At 48.1% G+C, this 19638-nt stretch overlaps 1 protein-coding gene across 2 annotated transcripts in view; it reads right to left on the bottom strand.

The window, feature by feature from the left end:
* The window catches only part of ZC3H18 (zinc finger CCCH-type containing 18), an 85202-nt gene that overhangs the window by 57433 nt on the left and 8131 nt on the right, over window positions 1-19638 (bottom strand). For both annotated transcript variants that reach the window (XM_040409044.1, XM_040409045.1), the window contains exons 2-3: window positions 10142-10934; window positions 3735-3819 (exon numbers count right to left, since the gene is read on the bottom strand). In XM_040409044.1, coding sequence (XP_040264978.1) covers window positions 3735-3819; window positions 10142-10921 — 865 coding nt within the window. In that variant the 5' untranslated portion in view covers window positions 10922-10934. The remainder of the gene's footprint in view (window positions 1-3734; window positions 3820-10141; window positions 10935-19638) is intronic.

Below are 19638 nucleotides of genomic sequence, written 5' to 3'. Positions count from 1 at the left end.
CGGTCAGACGCCTGCTGGGGCAAGCGACCGGTCAGACGCCTGCTGGGGCAAGCGACCGGTCAGACGCCTGCTGGGGCAAGCGACCGGTCAGACGCCTGCTGGGGCAAGCGACCGGTCAGACGCCTGCTGGGGCGAGCGACCGGTCAGACGCCTGCTGGGGCAAGCGACCGGTCAGACGCCTGCTGGGGCAAGCGACCGGTCAGACGCCTGCTGGGGCAAGCGACCGGTCAGACGCCTGCTGGGGCAAGCGACCGGTCAGACGCCTGCTGCTGTAAATGACAGCAGGTGACATTGCTCCTACAGAAAGTCCTTTCCAGCTAGATGCCAGGCGCAGTATTCAGCCTCCCAGAAACTCTCCATCTTCACAGCTTTATAATGGCAGCTCTTTCACGTGCTGGATTTGTGAGTGCAGAGATACTTCAGGAAGACGGGGAGACGCGGCGGCGGCCGTATGCGGTGTGAGGGACCTGAGAATTCTGGGGGTCATTACAGGTATTGAATAACCCCTTTAAGCCCTTAGTGACCATTGACGTACTGTGTATTTCATGATGGGGTGTTAGTTACACAGTACGTCATGAGATGAAAGCGTCACCGCGAGTAACAGCGGCATCGAAACGGGCGTCATGGACAGCAGGCGACCAATCACAGCCCTCCCTGCTTTTCAATTGCTGTGATTGGCCAGTCAGATTTGACTGACCAAGAATCCTCCAGTGCAGCTCTGATCTCCTGTCAAAGGGCCCCCAACTGTATAAACACCCCCACGGGGCCCCCAACACACTCTGCTCCTCTGACCCCACATTCTCTTTCTTCTCAGAGAACTTATAAATCTATAAATCACCGATACCGGCCGTTAGATAGAAATAGTTCGGAGTAGTGGTAGGTAAGGGGTTTGAAAAAAAAATTAAAAAAAAATATGCAAAAAACAATAAATAAATAAATAGACAAAAATGATGATATTATAATACATATTGTTTGGACACCGCGCATGCGTGAGACTAACGCGATCCCAGGCCGCCGTGCAGGATGTCAATCACACAGAAGATGGGACGGTTAGGGGGCCGCTGCCACCTTGACTTCAGACTGACTGGCGAGATAGCGCTGATGGCGATTAAAACATCGTTTTTGTCATGTATGGAGCATCAGATTACCGGATCAAACACCTCATTAGTAACAGACTGGGGGCCACTATAAGGTAATGCTGGCGGTTTTATATGAGATTTTGAGGTGACGGGTTCCCTTTAAATAAAAAATTTAAAGAGGCCTCAACCCCAGAAAAAAACTATTGCCGTGGACGGGTCACTTGTCCTTTTTAAAGTCAGGCTTTCAGCACAATTTGGGCTAAAAATGTACAAGCTCTGCGAGAATCTGGCTGCACCTGTAAAGGTATGTGTACGAGTTCTGCCCTCCTGAAAGCCCCCCCTCAATGTGGCAGGTAAATAGTGGGGTCTTCTGCACCCTCGTTTAGATATGGGGTACTACTGGGAAGCGTTCCCCTTTTCAGGAGCCTTTCCAAGAGGCACGAACACAACATAAATATATGGGGGGGGGGGCTGCAGCCCGACAGCGCCGTCAGGAAAAAGTGGGTTTTGGAAATGCCTAAAAATACAATGTCATTTACAAAATGACCCAAACATGAAGCAGACGTGCGGGGAACGGGAAGTAATAACTGTCACTGTCGGTCTTCAAAGCAGAGAAATCTAAATTTAGAAAATTATACATTTTTTCCAAGATTTCTGTAAATTTAGGATGTTTTTTTCCATAAATAAAAGGTGGTGGATATTGATTCAAATTCGCCACCGTCATGAAGTACAATATGTGACGAGAAAACAAGTGAAAGCGTCCAAAAGTTACCACCACAAAGGGACACCGCTCAGATTTCCCGGTCATTATGGGGTTAATAGGGTAGTCCCACCATGAGACCTTACCACCTATCCACAAGTATCTGATCGGTGAGGGTCCGACTGCAGAGACCCCCACAGACGTGTCCCCCCTGCACTCTCACCTATCTGCGGCAGTCCCATAAGGATGAGGTGAGGGTCCGACTGCAGAGACCCCCACAGAGGTGTCCCCCCTGCACTCTCACCTATCTGCGGCAGTCCCATAAGGATGAGGTGAGGGTCCGACTGCAGAGACCCCCACAGAGGTGTCCCCCCTGCACTCTCACCTATCTGCGGCAGTCCCATAAGGATGAGGTGATGGTCCGACTGCAGAGACCCCCACAGACGTAAACAGAAGCCCAGTCCAGCGCTCACCTATCTGCGGCAGTCCCATAAGGATGAGGTGAGGGTCCGACTGCAGAGACCCCCACAGACGTGTCCCCCCTGCACTCTCACCTATCTGCGGCAGTCCCATAAGGATGAGGTGAGGGTCCGACTGCAGAGACCCCCACAGACGTGTCCCCCCTGCACTCTCACCTATCTGCGGCAGTCCCATAAGGATGAGGTGATGGTCCGACTGCAGAGACCCCCACAGACGTGTCCCCCCTGCACTCTACGAGACTGCTGAACAGAAGCCCAGTCCAGCGCTCACCTATCTGCGGCAGACCCATAAGGATGAGGTGAGGGTCCGACTGCAGAGACCCCCACAGACGTGAACAGAAGCCCAGTCCAGCGCTCACCTATCTGCGGCAGTCCCATAAGGATGAGGTGAGGGTCCGACTGCAGAGACCCCCACAGACGTGAACAGAAGCCCAGTCCAGCGCTCACCTATCTGCGGCAGTCCCATAAGGATGAGGTGAGGGTCCGACTGCAGAGACCCCCACAGACGTGAACAGAAGCCCAGTCCAGCGCTCACCTATCTGTGGCAGTCCCATAAAGGCGAGGTGAGGGTCCGACTGCAGAGACCCCCACAGACGTGTCCCCCCTGCACTCTCACCTATCTGCGGCAGTCCCATAAGGATGAGGTGATGGTCCGACTGCAGAGACCCCCACAGACGTAAACAGAAGCCCAGTCCAGCGCTCACCTATCTGCGGCAGTCCCATAAGGATGAGGTGAGGGTCCGACTGCAGAGACCCCCACAGACGTGAACAGAAGCCCAGTCCAGCGCTCACCTATCTGCGGCAGTCCCATAAGGATGAGGTGAGGGTCCGACTGCAGAGACCCCCACAGACGTGTCCCCCCTGCACTCTACGAGACTGCTGAACAGAAGCCCAGTCCAGCGCTCACCTATCTGCGGCAGTCCCATAAAGATGAGGTGAGGGTCCGACTGCAGAGACCCCCACAGACGTGTCCCCCCTGCACTCTACGAGACTGCTGAACAGAAGCCCAGTCCAGCGCTCACCTATCTGCGGCAGTCCCATAAGGATGAGGTGAGGGTCCGACTGCAGAGACCCCCACAGACGTGAACAGAAGCCCAGTCCAGCGCTCACCTATCTGCGGCAGTCCCATAAGGATGAGGTGAGGGTCCGACTGCAGAGACCCCCACAGACGTGAACAGAAGCCCAGTCCAGGCCTCACCTATCTGCGGCAGTCCCATAAGGATGAGGTGAGGGTCCGACTGCAGAGACCCCCACAGACGTGTCCCCCCTGCACTCTCACCTATTTGCGGCAGTCCCATAAAGATGATATCAGTGAGGGTCTCACAATCAGACCCTGGTGTCCGGGGGAGGTTTGGTAATTGCTGGGGATGGGGTGTGGCACAAATTCGGAGCGGTATTGATCGCCATCCTGGCGGCAGGATCCCACCATTGTACCTTAGGGGTGACTCAGGAGGAAGGTGCTGACCAGATCCTTACCTTTCATGAAGAAGCGGCAGGTTAGCCGGGGTCGGGTCTTCCTGTCGTTTGGATCCTTCACTTCGCCCTCCTCGAGGTCGTCATCCTGCAGTAAGAAAACAGAGATGAAACCCTCCAGACACAGGACAGCGCCACAAGCTGCACACGTACAAGCCAGGCAAACACAGCAGAAAGTAAGAAAACACGAGCACCACGGATTAGTATAGTCCTGTACTGAAATACTCTGTGCTGCTGGGGACCCTACTCCTTACACTGTGAATCTCCAAGCCTGTGACCTCCCATGACATGTCTCTCCTGAAAATACTCTGTGCCACTGGGGATCCTACAACTTCCACTGTCCATCTCCAAGTCTGTAACCTCCCACAAGGCCATGACACGTCTCTCCTGAAATACTCTGTGCTGCTTGGTATTCTGCACCTTCCATTAATGAAAGGTGTTCTCCTATGAAAAAGATTTATCCCTGATCGACAGGAGAGGCGATATGAAATCATGGGGGGGCGTATGACCACTGGGACCCCAGCGACCTCAAGAAGAGAGGGTACCCCGCTGAATGCAGTGGTAGCGTGCATGTCAACCCACGGCTCCATTGACTTCTATGTGACTGATGAAGCACAGTCTGCGTCAGTCCATAGAAGTGACTGCAGCACTGGACGACACTACCACTCCACTGAGAGAAGGGGCTTGAGGACCCCCGCCTTCTCAGGACAGGGGTACACCAGAAGAGACCACCCCAACCCAACCCGATGTTTGGCACCCATCTGGTGCTTTTCGTGGGATAACCCCTTTTACTATCTGCATGTGGCAATGTTAATGAGGTCCCATAAAAGCTGCATGCACCTCTTCTGAAATACTCTGTGCTGCTGAGGACCCTGCTCCTTCTGCTGTCTAACTCTCAGTCTGTGAATTCCTACAAGATTAGCACATTCACCTTTTAAAATACTCTGTGCTGCTGTGTACTTTCAATATGCCTAGCTAGTGACCAGATGTGAAACAATGTGATAATATGCAGCAATAGAGCGATGTTTCCGCATCCCTCCCACCTCTAGAAGCCGCTGCTGCTCTTTCCTTAGCGGCAACGCTGACACCTAGTGGCAGAAATAAAGAACTAACGCCGTAAGCCTTTATCTGCAGATATTACCTGGTGCTGCATGACCCCTAGTGTTGACATGGAGTACTGCATTTTGTATGTATTTAACGTGTACCGTGACTCTATAAAACACACAGAGCGGTGCTTCCCATGCTGGATAACTTCATATCTACAAGGCTGTATAACGGTCCTGAGTCCTGCAGATATTACAGTCTGGACTCCTAGGGTAGCAGGCTCACTCTAGATTCCCTCTTACAGGAAAACATTGCAAAACCGCACAGTCCACAAGAGCCAGACGCTGCACTGGTGCTCACAGCCGCATGGCCAGCAGATTCCTGTTATACTGCACAGACCCATCTAGTCTGCCCAATATACTGAGTACTATGGATAGCCCCCGGCCCTATCTTATATGAAGGATGGCCTTATGCCTATCCCATGCATGCTTAACCTCCTCCACTGTATTTGCAGCTACCACTTCTGCAGGAAGGCTATTCCATGCATCCACTACTCTCTCAGTAAAGTAATACTTCCTGATATTACTTTTAACCCTTTGCCCCTCTAATTTAACCCTATGTCCTCTTGTAGCAGTTTTTCTTCCTGTAAATCTTCTCTCCTCTTTTCCCTTGTTGATTCCCTTTATGTATTTAGCAGTTTCTCTCATCTCCCCTCTGTCTCGTCTTTCTTCCAAGCTCTACATGTTAAGGTCCTTTAATCTTTCCTGGTAAGTTTTATCCTGCAATCCATGGACCAGTTTAGTAGCTCTTCTCTCCAAAGTATCAGTATCCTTCTGGAGATATGGTCTCCAGTACTGCGCACAATACTCCAGATGAGGTCTCACTAGTGCTCTGTAGAGCGGCATGAGCGCCCCCTCTGTCTACTGGTAATGCCTCTCCCTATACACCCCAGCATTCTGCTAGCATCTCCTGCTGCTCTATGACATTGTCTGCCTACCTTTAAGTCTTCTGAAATAATGACCCCTAAACCCCTTTCCTCAGATACTGAGGTTAGGACTGTATCACTGATTGTATATTCTGCTCTTGGGTTTTTACGCCCCAGGTGCATTATCTTGCACTTATCAACATTACATTTTAGTTGCCAGATTTTTGACCGTTCCTCTAGTTTTCCTAAATCCTTTTCCATTCGGTGTATCCCTCCAGGAACATCAACCCTGTTACAAATCTTTGTGTCATCAGCAAAAAGACAAACCTTACCATCGAGGCCTTCTGCAATATCACTTATGAAGATATTAAACAATATGGGTCCCAGAACAGACCCCTGAGGTGCCCCACTGGTAACACGACCTTGGTCTGAATATACTCCATGGACTCCAACCCTCTGTTGTCTGTCCCTCAGCCACTGCCTAATCCATTCCACAATATGGGAGTCCAAGCTCAAATAAAGACCATAATAAAACCGCCTGCATCCTTCATGAATGGATCCGGTTGTATTATGTCTTCTATAGCCAAGCCCAAAGACTGCAATTTATTGATAAGACTTCTATGTGGGACAGTATCAAAAGCCTTACTGAAGTCTAGATAAGCGATGTCTACTGCACCTCCGCCATCTATTGTTTTAGTCACCCAATCAAAAAAATCTATAAGATTAGTTTGACCTGATCTCCCTGAAGTAAACCCAGGCTGTTTTTCCTCTTTCAATCCATGGGATTTTAGATGTTCCACAATCCTCTCCTTAAGTCTGGTTTCCATTAATTTCCCCACTATTGATGTCAGGCTTACTGGCCTATAGTTGCCCGATTCCTCCCTACTACCTTTCTTGTGAATGGGCACAACATTTGCCAATTTCCAATCTCCTGGGACGACTCCTGTTGCCAGTGATTGGTTAAATAAATCTGTTAATGGTTTTGCTAGTTCACCGCTGAGCTCTTTTAATAGCTTTGGGTGTATCCCATCAGGCCCCTGTGACTTATTTGTAGTAATTTTAGACAGCTGACTCAGAACCTCTTCCTCTGTAAAGACACATGCATCAAAAGATTCATTAGTCTTCTTTCCTAACTGAGGTCCTTTCCTTCATTTTCCTAAGGCTACTTTCACACCGGCGTTTAGGTCGGATCCGTCTGGTATGTGCCCAGACGGATCCGCACCTATAATGCAAACGTTTAGATCCGTTCAGAACGGATCCGTTTGCATTACCATGAACAAAAAAAAAAAAAAAAAAAAAATTTTTTTTTTTTTGTTCATGATAATGCAAACGGATCCGTTTTGACTTTACATTGAAAGTCAATGGGAGACGGATCCGTTTGAAAATTGAGCCATACTGTGTCAACTTCAAACGGATCCGTCCCCATTGACTTACATTGTAAGTCTGGACGGATCAGTTTGCCTCCGCACGGCCAGGCGGACACCCGAACGCTGCAAGCTGCGTTCAGGTGTCCGTCTGCTGAGCGGAGGCTGAACGCTGCCAGACTGATGCATTCTGAGCGGATCCGCATCCATTCAGAATGCATTAGGGCTGGACGGATCCGTTCGGGGCCGCTTGTGAGACCCTTCAAACGGAACTCACAAGCGGAGCCCCGAACGCTAGTGTGAAAGTAGCCTAAAGACTGAACAGAAGTATTCATGGAGGCAGTCAGCTAGTTCTTTATCTTCTTCCATATACCTTCCTTCTTTTGTTCTTAATTTGGTAATTCCTTGTTTTAGTTTCCTTTTTTCATTTATGTATCTGAAGAATGCCTTATCACCTTTTTCCCTGACTGAGCTCATTTCTCTTCTGCCTGTGCTTTAGAAGCTCTTATAACTTGCTTGGCCTCTCTGCCGAATCTTATAAATTTGCCTGTCATCCTCGGTTTTCCTTTTTTTATAATTACTAAATGCTATCTTTTTTTTTTTTATAATTCCTAAATGCTATCTTTTTGTGATTAATGATTTTGGCCACTTCTGCTGAGTACCACAGTGGTCTCTTCCTTTTACTGACAAGCCTAATGCAATTTTCTGTTGCCTTCAATAGTGCCTCTTTTAAGTAGTCCCATTTCTCCTGGACTCCAATCAAACTGTTCCAATCTGATAGGGACTCGTATACCACTAATCTAATTTTAGAAAAGTCAGTTTTTCTAAAACTTTTGTTTTTGTGTGGTGTGACTCAGTCACTGTACTTATAGTAAACCACACTGACTGGTGATCACTAGATCCCAAGCTTTCCCCTACAGTAATATCAGATACCAAATTCCCATTTGTGAATACTAAATCTAGAATGGCCTCCTTCCGGGTTGGCTCCTCCACTACTTGCTGTAGAGCTAATCCCAGTAGGGAATTTAGAATATCTGTACTCCTGGTAGAACTAGCTATTTTGGTTTTCCAGTTTACATCAGGAAGATTGAAGTCTCCCATAATGATAACTTCCCCCTTCAATGTCATTTTAGCTATTTCCTCAACTAATAGAACCATAGAATGTGTCGGCAGATAAGAACCATTTGGCCCATCTAGTCTGCCCAATATACTGAGTACTATGGATAGCCCCCGGCCCTATCTTATATGAAGGATGGCCTTATGCCTATCCCATGCATGCTTAAACCCCTTCACTGTATTTGCAGCTACCACTTCTGCAGGAAGGCTATTCCATGCATCCACTACTCTCTCAGTAAAGTAATACTTCCTGATATTACTTTTAAACCTATGCCCCTCTAATTTAAAACTAATTCTTTGACTTGGCTAGGTGGTCTATATATCACACCTACACGAGTTACCTTATGATTATCAAGCTGCAAGGTAACCCAAACTGACTAAATTGTTCTCGCTAACTTGTATCAAATTAGATTTTATGCTATCTTTCACATACAGGGCCACCCCCCTCCCCCTTTCTTGCCTTCTCTGTCTTTCCTATATAGAGAGAACCCTGGTATTGATATATCCCAGTCATTACTCCCATTGAACCAAGTCTCAGTAACAGCCACTACATCTATATTCTCAGATGCCATTATAGCTTCAAGTTCATTGATCTTATTCCCTAAACTGCGAGCATTTGTAGATAAGAATCTGAGCTTGTCATTTCTTAACCTTTGTGCTACTGGCATCTTCTGGCATTGTTTCGGGGGGCAGTCGGACTGCTGGACTATCATTTTTTGCCCCCCTTTCCTAGTTTAAATGCTCCTTAGCAAATACTTTGAACTGTTCACCGAGGACATTCGTTCCCTTGAGAGAAAGGGTCCTCTCTGCTCTGCACTGATGAGGGGCAATCACCCTGAAACAGCTGTCTGCAGATGAGGTGTTGGCTTATTTAATATCCAAGTCATGTCTCAAGGCTTATTTTAAGAGCTGAACATTGACTTATAGGACAGCTGCCTTACATCTGGTGGCATTAGAGGCGGAGCTTGTTAAGAGCTCATTTGCATCGCTGCCCTCCCAGAATTCCAGAGGAGCATTGCCTGGCCCATAAGTCTCCTCACACTGATTAAGGTGCTCTCTCCCTAAGGAGAGTTAGTTCCCCCCCTTGCTAGGGTACAGGACACATATGACAGGGTTATGCTCCGTCACAGCCTGTTAGCGATCGGTGCTTCTAATGGAGCTCTCTCACCTTGAAGGGTTTATCTAGTAATTTATATTGATGACGTGTCCTCTGGATAGGTCATCAATATCAGATAGGCCTGATCAGCTGTTAGCAGAGGTCCAATGCTACGTGAGCGCCGCAGCTTTTTCCTAGGTCATGTGATGTACATTGGTCACATGGCCTAGCTGCAGCTCAGCCCCATTCAAGTCAATATTGCTGAGCTGCAATACCAAGGACAGCCACTCCCTTGCACGGTGGCTCCCCAAAACTGCTGATGTCAAGTCGTCGCCCCCCCCCCCCCCCAATGTGATAATGATGACCTATCCTCAGAATAGGTCATCATAACCTTTACACGGATAACCCCTTTAAATGGGTTCTCCCCGTTTGGGGACCTTTTGACCTGACCACCATCACTGGACCTGTGGAGAGAATCACACTTGCCCTCTATTTGCCACTGGGTTCCAGCTCCCTTGGTCTGGTCCTGCGTGTCGACATCTGGTTTGACAGGATTCATGCGTGTCAGCGGTGACGTGTCCCCCATGCATCACGTGACAATTGGGGGGGGGGGGGGATCACCACTCTGGCCAGTCACTAGCAGCGGCGGCACATATGAACCCCATCAAGCCAGACGCTGATACGCAGGATCGCAGCGTCAGTGGTGGACCAAAGGAGCTGGAACTCAGGTATTAACTACCTACTTGCAAGAACGTCGCCTCTGACTGGGAAGGGTTAATATTGCCAGCACATTTTTTTGGTAATAGTATAAAGTTACCAGGAAATGCGACGAGGGGTGAAATCAAAGACAACCCCAGTCACTCACATCTATCTCCCCTTCGTCGATCTCTCCATCATCGTCCTCCTTCTTCTTGTCCTTCGGCTCCTCATCCTTCGGACTCTCGGTCTTCTCATTGAGTGGGGAGCCTTCCTTGTCTTTCTCGTCTTCATCATCACCCATGAGTTTCTCTTGGTCATCTTCCTGGTTGGGTCCCATGGGTTCTTCAGGGACCTCCTCGTCGTAGTCCAGTTCATGCTCATCCAGTTCTCGTGTCACAGAAGAAGCTTCGTCGTGAAGGTCGTTGGCTCGTTTGTGGTCATCGTCATCCACGTTGGGAGAACGCCGAACCTCTTGGTTGGGTTCGCTCTCAGAGCCCGGAGATCGGATCTCACTCAAGTGATCCTCGTCATCAGAGGGATGAGGCGACCTTTCAGAAGGTCCCTCGTGTTCTTCACAATCATCTTGGTTCCTTTCAACAATGTCCAAGTTACCTTTCTCCGCTGGAGGGGAATCAGGGGAATCTTGGAGGGGGGGTACAAAGTTGGACCCAGACACGGCTTGATCCTCCGGGAAAGATTTTGGGGAATGCTTATTGTTTGAGACTTGGGGGGAGTGTTCTCCTGAGCTCAGGAGGGGTCCAGCCGAGTCACCGGGCGGACTCTTATCTTCTAACAGATCGTTGAAGCCCCCCTCCTCCTCCTCCTCTCTATCCAGCTCATGATCTGAAGACCGATCCCTGTCGTCATCTTCCTCTTCATCTGTCAGCTCAGGTAAGATTTCTTCAGGAGACAGAGGGTCCCGTTCAGGACTATCTGCTGAGGCCATCTGTCAAGGGTACCTGGAAAACAACAAGCCAAACGTCAGAAACCACAGGAGGCCGTAAAGCAGCCGGACACATAACTGAGCTAAAACATCCTTTCTCCAGACCTTTGCTTGCTGCCAGTGAATGAAAAACATTCTTGTTTACATCCAGAAACTGAAAAGTAGTTTGTTACAATGTATCAATGCAGGCAAAACTTATTTGGGGGATTTTCTAGCTTGGATACAGATAATAAGTATTAGGTTAGGTCCTGAATGTTTCAATTCACTGAAAGCAAGTAGATAATTTTAAAGACAGCAAGAAACTGGAAATTGAAGCATATCAGGACGTTGCAGAGCTCCGTGCTGGAGAACAGATCTCATGGAGGACGAGGCGGGATTGGGGGTCACCGCCCGACATACGCACAGCTCAGCGCTGTAATAGTCATATGAGCTCTGCACCTGGAGGCGCAGCACATTCTCAGAACAGCAGGCACACAGTGAACGTTTCCACTGACCGACAGCAAGCAGAGATCTTTAAAACGATGAAACCAAATGTAATACAAAGATACGGAATCCATCACTTGTCCCCCATCTGTGGGGGTCGGACGGCTGGGCCTCCACGTTCCCCCCATTTGAATGGAGTGGCGGTCACACAGGCACACCGTCTCTGCACTCTAAGAGACTGCTGGTGACAGCTGAGCTCCGTACTCTCCATCAGTTCCATAGAAAGTGTGACGACCACTCCAGTCAGACTCTGTGGATCGGCGGCTCCGGGCCCCTTTTCTAGAGGTCAGTGGCCCCTGGAAATGGCTGTGAATGTCGCCTCCTGCCGATAGAGGGCACCCCATGATGCTTAATAATTCCTGCGGTTTCCATGTCACCAGCAGAATAGTTAAAGAAGCACTCTCACCTCTCCCGACATGTCCGTTTTATTAACTACTTGCATTCTGGAGTAGCTGTTCTCATCACTCTGTGTTGTGCCATCCCTCCATTATTCCTGCTAGAAGATTATAAATAATTTGCCAGCAGTCTATAATAAAGGTCCAACTGGGTGTTACTAGTTGGGGTGTGACTGATCAGTGCTGCCCATGTCAGACTGTGAAGAGATACCCCCCCAGCTGGTAACACCCAGTTGAACCTTTATTGCAAAATGTTGGCAATTCATTAATAAACTTCTAGCAGGAATAACAGAGGAATGGCATAAAGGGTTCATGGAAATATTAGGGGGACACAAGTAATTCCTAGCAGCTCCTCTACCCACAATGCATCTATTTACAGGCCTGTGTTTTCCAAGCTTTTTAACAACTGAGAAAACCAGGTGCCGTGGCCGCCCGCTGCTGCCAATCACCGGCTTCAGTCGTCGCATGAGCCTGACATCATGGCTGCAGGACCAGAGCGCGGGGAATAAGGGATTTTTCCTTTCCCCTATACATCTCCCCAAAGGGAACCTGTCCGGTCGTTCTCACGCCTGGAAGCATGGTGTCCCCGATGCTGCTTTCCTTCTGTGCGTTGGTTTCTGAATAATCTTCCTTCGGTGTTCCCGCCTCCTGCGCCCACATCATCCTCGTCCCGCTCCTCTGGTGCGCCTGCGCTTGGCAGCGATGACGTGGGCACGGGGGGCAGCATCAGTCACGGTGCAGGAGGCTGGAACAGGGCGGAAGCTGCAGCCCCTCGACTTCAAAGAGATCGTTTACATAATGGCGAGAACGCAATATAAAGATCATTCAGAAACCAACGCACAGAAGAGGCGTCGGGGACACCGCGCTTCCAGGCACGACAACTAAAAGGGACACGGCGACCGGACGGCTTCCCTTTAATGTGGTCTCCATCACTACCACCGGTTTTGGTGCATTTCAGACTCAAAATCATCTCCAAAATACGCCTCAAAACAGCCGCCCATTCATCGCAATGGAGAGCAGCACTTGGTTTTCTCCACGTGGTAAAGAGAAGCAGCGCGCCCCTTCTTGGGGCGGAATCCATGTTGCATCTCCCATTGAAAGGAATGGGATGCGAAAATGATATTAACCCCTAACGCCCAGCGCTGTACATGTACGGTGCAAGGACCGCGGGGGGAGTCGCGGCACCATGTCTGCTCTGCATCGCCCCCCTGCAGATCAATGGGACCGGCACATCACTGCGCAGGAAGCCGTCAGAGGTATCGGGGAGGGGGCAGGTGCTGAACAAGTCGGCAGCGGTCACCAGTGTTTGGGGTCTCCTTCCAGCGCTGCGATTGGCTGGAACAACGCTAGAGCTGCGCAGGAAGAGGCAGAACCTCCCTGCCTGAGGCCATTCTAGAGGGTGACTGCGGCCAGAGAGGTTCTGCGCTTCTCTGTGCTGCTTGTTGGTTTGCTGGGACTTGTGGTGCACACCACAGCGATTTAACCCCTTTCCTGCTGAAAAGAAGAAAGAAGAAAAAAGATCTGGGATAGCTGCACAGGTTTTTTTCTTCATTTTCAGCTGTTCCAGATCCCTAAACCACCCCCCCCCCCCACGTCCTTTTTTTACGGATGCCATTTTAGTCCGTGTACTTTTTTTCTTTTTACCATTTACCAGCCCTGCGAGCTGTGACCGCCAAGTGCTGTTCAGTGCGCACCTGCCGATTATTTGTGCAGAATCTTTTGTTCTGTATTTAGATAGAAGTGACATTTTTAGCCAGAGTTGTAGTGAGATTTTATACTACAGTTTCTGCACGCACGATCTGTGTGCTCCGTAGCATCTGCACTTTTTTGAGTCTTTTGGGGGTTTTTGGTGTGAAAAAAGAGCTGCAGTTAGTGGTAGTAAGTCAGGCTACTCTCACACTGGCGTTTTAGTTTCCGTTTGTGAGATCCGTTCAGGGCTCAGCGGTCCAAAACGGATCAGTTTTGCCCTAATGCATTCTGAATGGAAAAGGATCCGCTCAGAGTACATCAGTTCGCCTCCGTTCCGTCTCCGTTCTGCTCTGGAGGCCGCCTGCAGCGTTTTGGTGTCCGTCTGACGAAACTGAGCCAAACGGATCCGTCCTGACACACAACGTAAGTCAATGGGGACGGATCCGTCTGTAATGGCTCCGTCTGAGGCGGATCCGTCCTGGCACACAATGCAAGTTTTTTGGGGTTTTTTTGCAGATTTTTTATTTTTTTTTTATATAACTTTTCTTCTAAATTGAATTTCAAATTAATTACAAGCCCCTTCACGTGTGAAAACACTACATACACCCCCGACACACACTAAATACAGGGTTTACACGTTTCACCCCAATAAAATAAAGATGTCCCGAGGAGTGCACTCAGCTGAAGAGACGTACGCCATCCGTTTGGCTCAGTTTCATCTGCAAGCAGCGTTTTGGTGTTCGCCTCCAGAGCGGAGACGGATCGGAGGCGAACTGATGTATTCTGAGCGGATCCTTTTCCATTCAGAATGCATTAGGGCAAAACTGATCCGTTTTGGACCGCTGAGCCCTGAACGCATCTCACAAACGGAAACTAAAACGCCAGTGTGAAAGTAGCCTAAGGGCTCATGCACACAAACATTTTCTTTCCATCTCCGTTCCATTTTTTTGCATTCACTTCAATGGGTCTGCAAAAAAAAATAAACGGATGTTCCTCCGTGTGCATTCCGTTTCCATATGTCCGTATTTCCGTTCCGCAAAAAAATAGAACATGTCCTATTACTGTCCACATTATGCACAAGGATAATACAGTTCTATGAAGGGCCAGCTGTTCATGCCGCAAAATATGGAATGCACACGGATGTCATCCATATTTTTTGCTGGTCCGTTTTTTGCGGACTGCAAAATACATACAGTCGTGTGCATGAGGCCTAAGGAGGAGATTTATCAAACTGGTGTAAAGAACTGGCTCATTTACCCACAGCAACCAATCAGATTCCACCTTTCAGTTTCCAAAAGGAGCTGTGAAAAATGAAAGGAGGCGTCTGATTGGTTGCTATGGGCGACTAAGGGCACTTTCACACCAGCGTTTTTGTTTTCCAGTATGGAGTTCCGTCCTAGGGGCTCAATACCGGAAAAGAACTGATCAGTGTTACCTTACTGCATTCTGAATGGAGAGCAATCCGTCCAGGATGCATCAGTTCAGTCCCTAATACCACAGCATGCTGCAGTTTTCTCTCCGGCCAAAAATCCTGATCACTTGCTGGATCCGGCATTCATTTCCATTGAAGTGTATTAGGCCCCTTTCACACGGGCGAGTATTCCGCGCGGATGCGATGCGTGAGTTGAACGCATTGCACCTGCACTTAATCCGGACCCATTCATTTCTATGGGGCTGTGCACACGAGCAGTGATTTTCACGCATCACTTGTGCGTTGCGTGAAAATCGCAGCATGCTCCTCTTTGTGCGTTTTTCACGTAACGCAGGCTCCATAGAAATGAATGGGGTTGCGTGAAAATCGCAAGCATCTGCAAGCAAGTGTGGATGCGGTGCGATTTTCACGCACGGTTGCTAGGTGACGATCGGGATGGGGACCCGATCATTATTATTTCCCCTTATAACATGGTTATAAGGGAAAATAATAACATTCTGAATACAGAATGCATAGTACAATAGGGCTGGAGGGGTTAAAAAAATAATAATAATAATTTAACTCACCTTAGTCCACTTACTCGCGCAGCCGGCATCTCTTCTGTCTTCTTTTTTGCTGTGTACAGGAAAAGGACCTGTGGTGACGTCACTCCGGTCATCACATGATCTTTTACCATGGTGAAGGACCATGTGACGGACCATGTGATGACCGGAGTGACATCACCACAGGTCCTTTTCCTGTACACAGCAAAAAAGAAGACAGAAGAGATGCCGGCTGCGCGAGTAAGTGGACTAAGGTGAGTTAAATTATTATTATTTTTTTTAACCCCTCCAGCCTTATTTTACTATGCGTTCTGTATGCAGAATGTATTATTTTATAAGGGAAAATAATACAATCTACAGAACACCGATCCCAAACCCGAACTTCTGTACCAAACATGCGCGATTTTTCTCACACGAGTGCAAAACGCATTACAATGTTTTGCACTCGCGCGGAAAAATCACGCATGTTCCCGCAACGCACCCGCACCTTTTCCCGCAATGTCCGTGTGAAAGAGGCCTTAGTGTCGGATGTGGCATTAAAGTTGCTGCATTGACAGATCCGTTCTTCCGGTCCGCGCATGTGCAGACCGTTAAATCTGTGAAAAAAATTAATACCGGATTCGTTTTTTCTGGATGACACCAGAGAGACGGATCCGGTATTTCAATGCATATTTCCATGGGATCCTTTGGATCACTGCAGAAGGAAGGTAAAATAGTTTCCTGGTCCCTATGGAAATTTTAAACGACCTTCGGGAGGAAACCCGGATCTAGTCGCAATACAATTCTATCAGGAAAAACTGGTAGATATGGTTCCCCACATGACGAGGGCTGGATGTCTCCTAGGCGTCTAGCGGATGGGATTGCTATTACAAAGGTCGTCTTAAAAGAGAGATGTTAAGGAAATGTCTGTTACTGGGCAAAAGGAGAATTTGTCAACCCGTTAAGGACTAGATTTAGGTCCCATAGCGGAGTGTCAAGCTTTCAGGAAGGTCCGAGTCTATAAATCATCTAATCCATCTGCGGTTCGCTAGGTTAGTACCGTAGAAAGCCCCAGGGCTGATATTTGCACCTTCAAAGTACTAGGTCTAAGGCCTAAGTCTAGGCCTCTTTGTATGGAAGGAGATGATATATTGGGAGAGACTTTCCTGGCCACGAGCAGTACTTTTTCCAGATAAATGGCGTCCTGATTACTATATTTGAGAGGCCCTTACTCCTTAGGATCTCGCTTTCAGGACCCAGGCCGATAGTTTGAGGAGACCCGGGTTCTGATGTAGGATTGGCCCCGGTGAGAGAATATCCTTCTGAAAAGGTATCTGCCATGGATCTTCCAGAGAGAAGGTTTTCAGGATGCAGAACCAGGTTCTCTTGGGCCAATAGGGGGTAATTAGTAATACTGTCACTGGGTGAGGACTTTCTGCAGAACCCTGGGGATTATTGCCCATGGGGGGGGGGGGGGGGGACGACGACGCATATGCTAGGTTCCATTTTACTGAGAAGGCGTCCACCGCCCACGGATTTTCCCTGGGGTTCAGGGAGCAAAACCGGCTGATCTGTGAATTTCATTTTGAGGCAAATAGGTCTATTTCTGGTTGGCCCCATCTGGTCATTAATTTCCGAAATATGTCTGGATTTAAGGACCATTCCCCTGGGTCTAGAGTCTGTCTGCTTAGAAAATCTGCCTCTGTATTTTCTGATCCCTTCAGATGAATGGCTGTGATAGATAGAAAAAAAAATTCTGCCCAGGAGAAGATTTTTTTCATTAGGGATCTTAAGTTTTGGGACCTTGTGCCTCCTTGATGCTTCAGGTAAGCGACTGCTGTTGTATTGTCCGAGAGTATTTTTAGGTGTATTTTTTAATAAACTCCGATTTGATTTTAGAGTTTCCCAGACCGCCCTTAATTCTTTGTAATTTGAAGACTCGTTCTTCATTTCTTCCGGCCACTTCCCTTGCCAGCTCGAGGAGGCCATCGCTGCTCCCCCCCATCCCGTTGTGCTGGCGTCTGTAACAATTCGTACTCCTGGTTCTTTTTGCCAGATTACCCCTTCGGCTAGGTTGGTTTCCAATATGATTTAGTGTGATTTTTATTATCATGTCCCAGGAGGACTGATCTTTGTCCCAATTGTTTGATACCCAGGATTGGATGGTACTGGTGTGGTCTTGGCTCCAGGAGGTCATGAGACCCAAGATGCTGTTCCTGATCCAGGTGCTGTCTTGAGTTTGGAGTTTTTCTATTTTCCCTACGATGTCTTATTTTTTCCTGAGGTAGTGATCACCCCGAGGAATCTTCTGTTGGATGACGGAATTAGGGAAGATTTTTTTATATTTATCAGCCAACTCCAGCTGGAAATTTGCTGTAGGAAGGTTTGTGTTTCTGCTTCCAAATTTCCCAGTAGAAGGAAATCGTCTAGGTATGGAAAACATACTAGTCCTTCTTTCCTGAGGGAGGACGACATCTCCACTACCAGTTTCGTTAAGGTCCTTGGTGCGGATGAAATGCCAAAGGGGAGGGTGCAGAACTGAAAATGATGTATTATGTGATCTGGGCTTTGTAATGCAAACTGAAGATATTTTTGTGAATTTTGATGAATGGGAACGTGATAGTATGCGTCCTTGAGATCCACGGACGTCGTGTACGTTTCTTGTACACTATAGATTTACGATGGTTCTGGAGGAGCCATCCGGTTTTTGTACTAAGAAGAGTCTCGAGTAGAAGCCCTGTTTTTCCTCTGACGCAGGGACCTGCTTTATTACTGCTGATGTGTTTAATTCTAGTATACCCTGCCAGATTTTTGAAAGGGTATTGGGATCGTGAGACGTTATGGTGGGGTAGAGGTAAACTATATCTTGTATCCATTTCTAGAGCCCAAGGGTCTGATGTTGTGGCTTCCCACTGGGTCAAGAAATCTTAACCTCCCCCCTACCCTGGCGTCATTGCTTTTCACTTGGTTTGTTTTGGGGGTTGAGGGGGAGACCTCTTCCTTTGCCCCCCTTCTGGTAACTCCAGCGACCAGTCTTTCCTTTACCCCTAGATGGTCTCAATTGCTGACTGAAGGGGCGAAAAAACGTCCTTTTTTTGTTCTTCAGGGAAACCCTTCTTTTTGTGCGCGGCCTTTTCTAAACTCTTATCGAGTACCGGCCCAAAGACGTATTCCCCAGGGAATGCTATGGAGCAAAGTTTGGATTTGGAGATTTCATCACCTCCCCCCAGGATTTCATCCAAAGTGCGCGCCTGGCAGAGTTTGAGAAATCTAACCGATTCCGCAGACGCATCTGCTAGAAATGCCGTGGCGGGTTTTAAGAGGGGAATAGACTGAAGGATTGCTTCTTTATATGACTATCCAGCTCATTAAGCCACAAATACATGGCTCTGGCCACCGAGGTGGCTGCGATATTAGTTTTCACCCCGAACATAGACGCCTTCCAATATTTCCTTTCCGTTCCACTGGGTCACGTAACTGGGATACGTCCTCAAATGGCAGAGAAGTCTTTTTTACAACTTTTGCCACTTGAACGTCTATCGATAAATATTTCAGATTCGGCAGGGTCAAAGAGAAGCCTCTCCCGAATTCTCTAGAGACCCCCAGTCTTCTTTCAGGATCCGTCCATTCATCAATCATCATCTCTTTTGTATTTTCATTAATGGGGAAAACAGTCGCTTTTTTGTGTGTAACTTCGTCCTGTACGGATCTCGTCTTTTGGACGTTTTCGATGCCCATAGTCTCTCTTACAGCCTTAAGAAGTTCATCCATTTATTCAGAGGAAACAAAAAGTACTTTTTTTCATCATCCTCTACTATCTCCCCCCCTCAACAATTGATCGTCTTCAAAATCGTGTTTTAAAGCGGATGCCCCTTCCTCCATGTCCTCAGCATCGGATAACCTCTGCTTTTTAGTAGGGGTGCGTTTTTAGGGGGAGTAAGAGGCCAATGAGGATCTGGTTTCATCCTGAATCGTGGATCTAACTTCCATCAGGATAGACGTCGCTCTTCTTTCAAAAGGTCATTAATGCAAGTTTTGCAAAGTTCCTTCTTCTATCCCTCAGGTAATTTTTTCAAACAATTGACACATTTGTTATATTTTGGTTTCATTTCCTTAACACTCTGGTAAAAGAAGAGCAACTCAGAATCAGCCATGTACTAATTCAAGTAAACAAACATTAGAGGAGAAATGGAGGTTTCC

The sequence above is a fragment of the Bufo bufo genome, chromosome 10 (assembly GCF_905171765.1).
Source record: "Bufo bufo chromosome 10, aBufBuf1.1, whole genome shotgun sequence".
In the NCBI taxonomy this organism is placed as follows: domain Eukaryota; kingdom Metazoa; phylum Chordata; class Amphibia; order Anura; family Bufonidae; genus Bufo; species Bufo bufo.
Note: the sequence above shows the minus strand (reverse complement) of the source record. Positions and strands in the feature narration are given on the sequence as shown.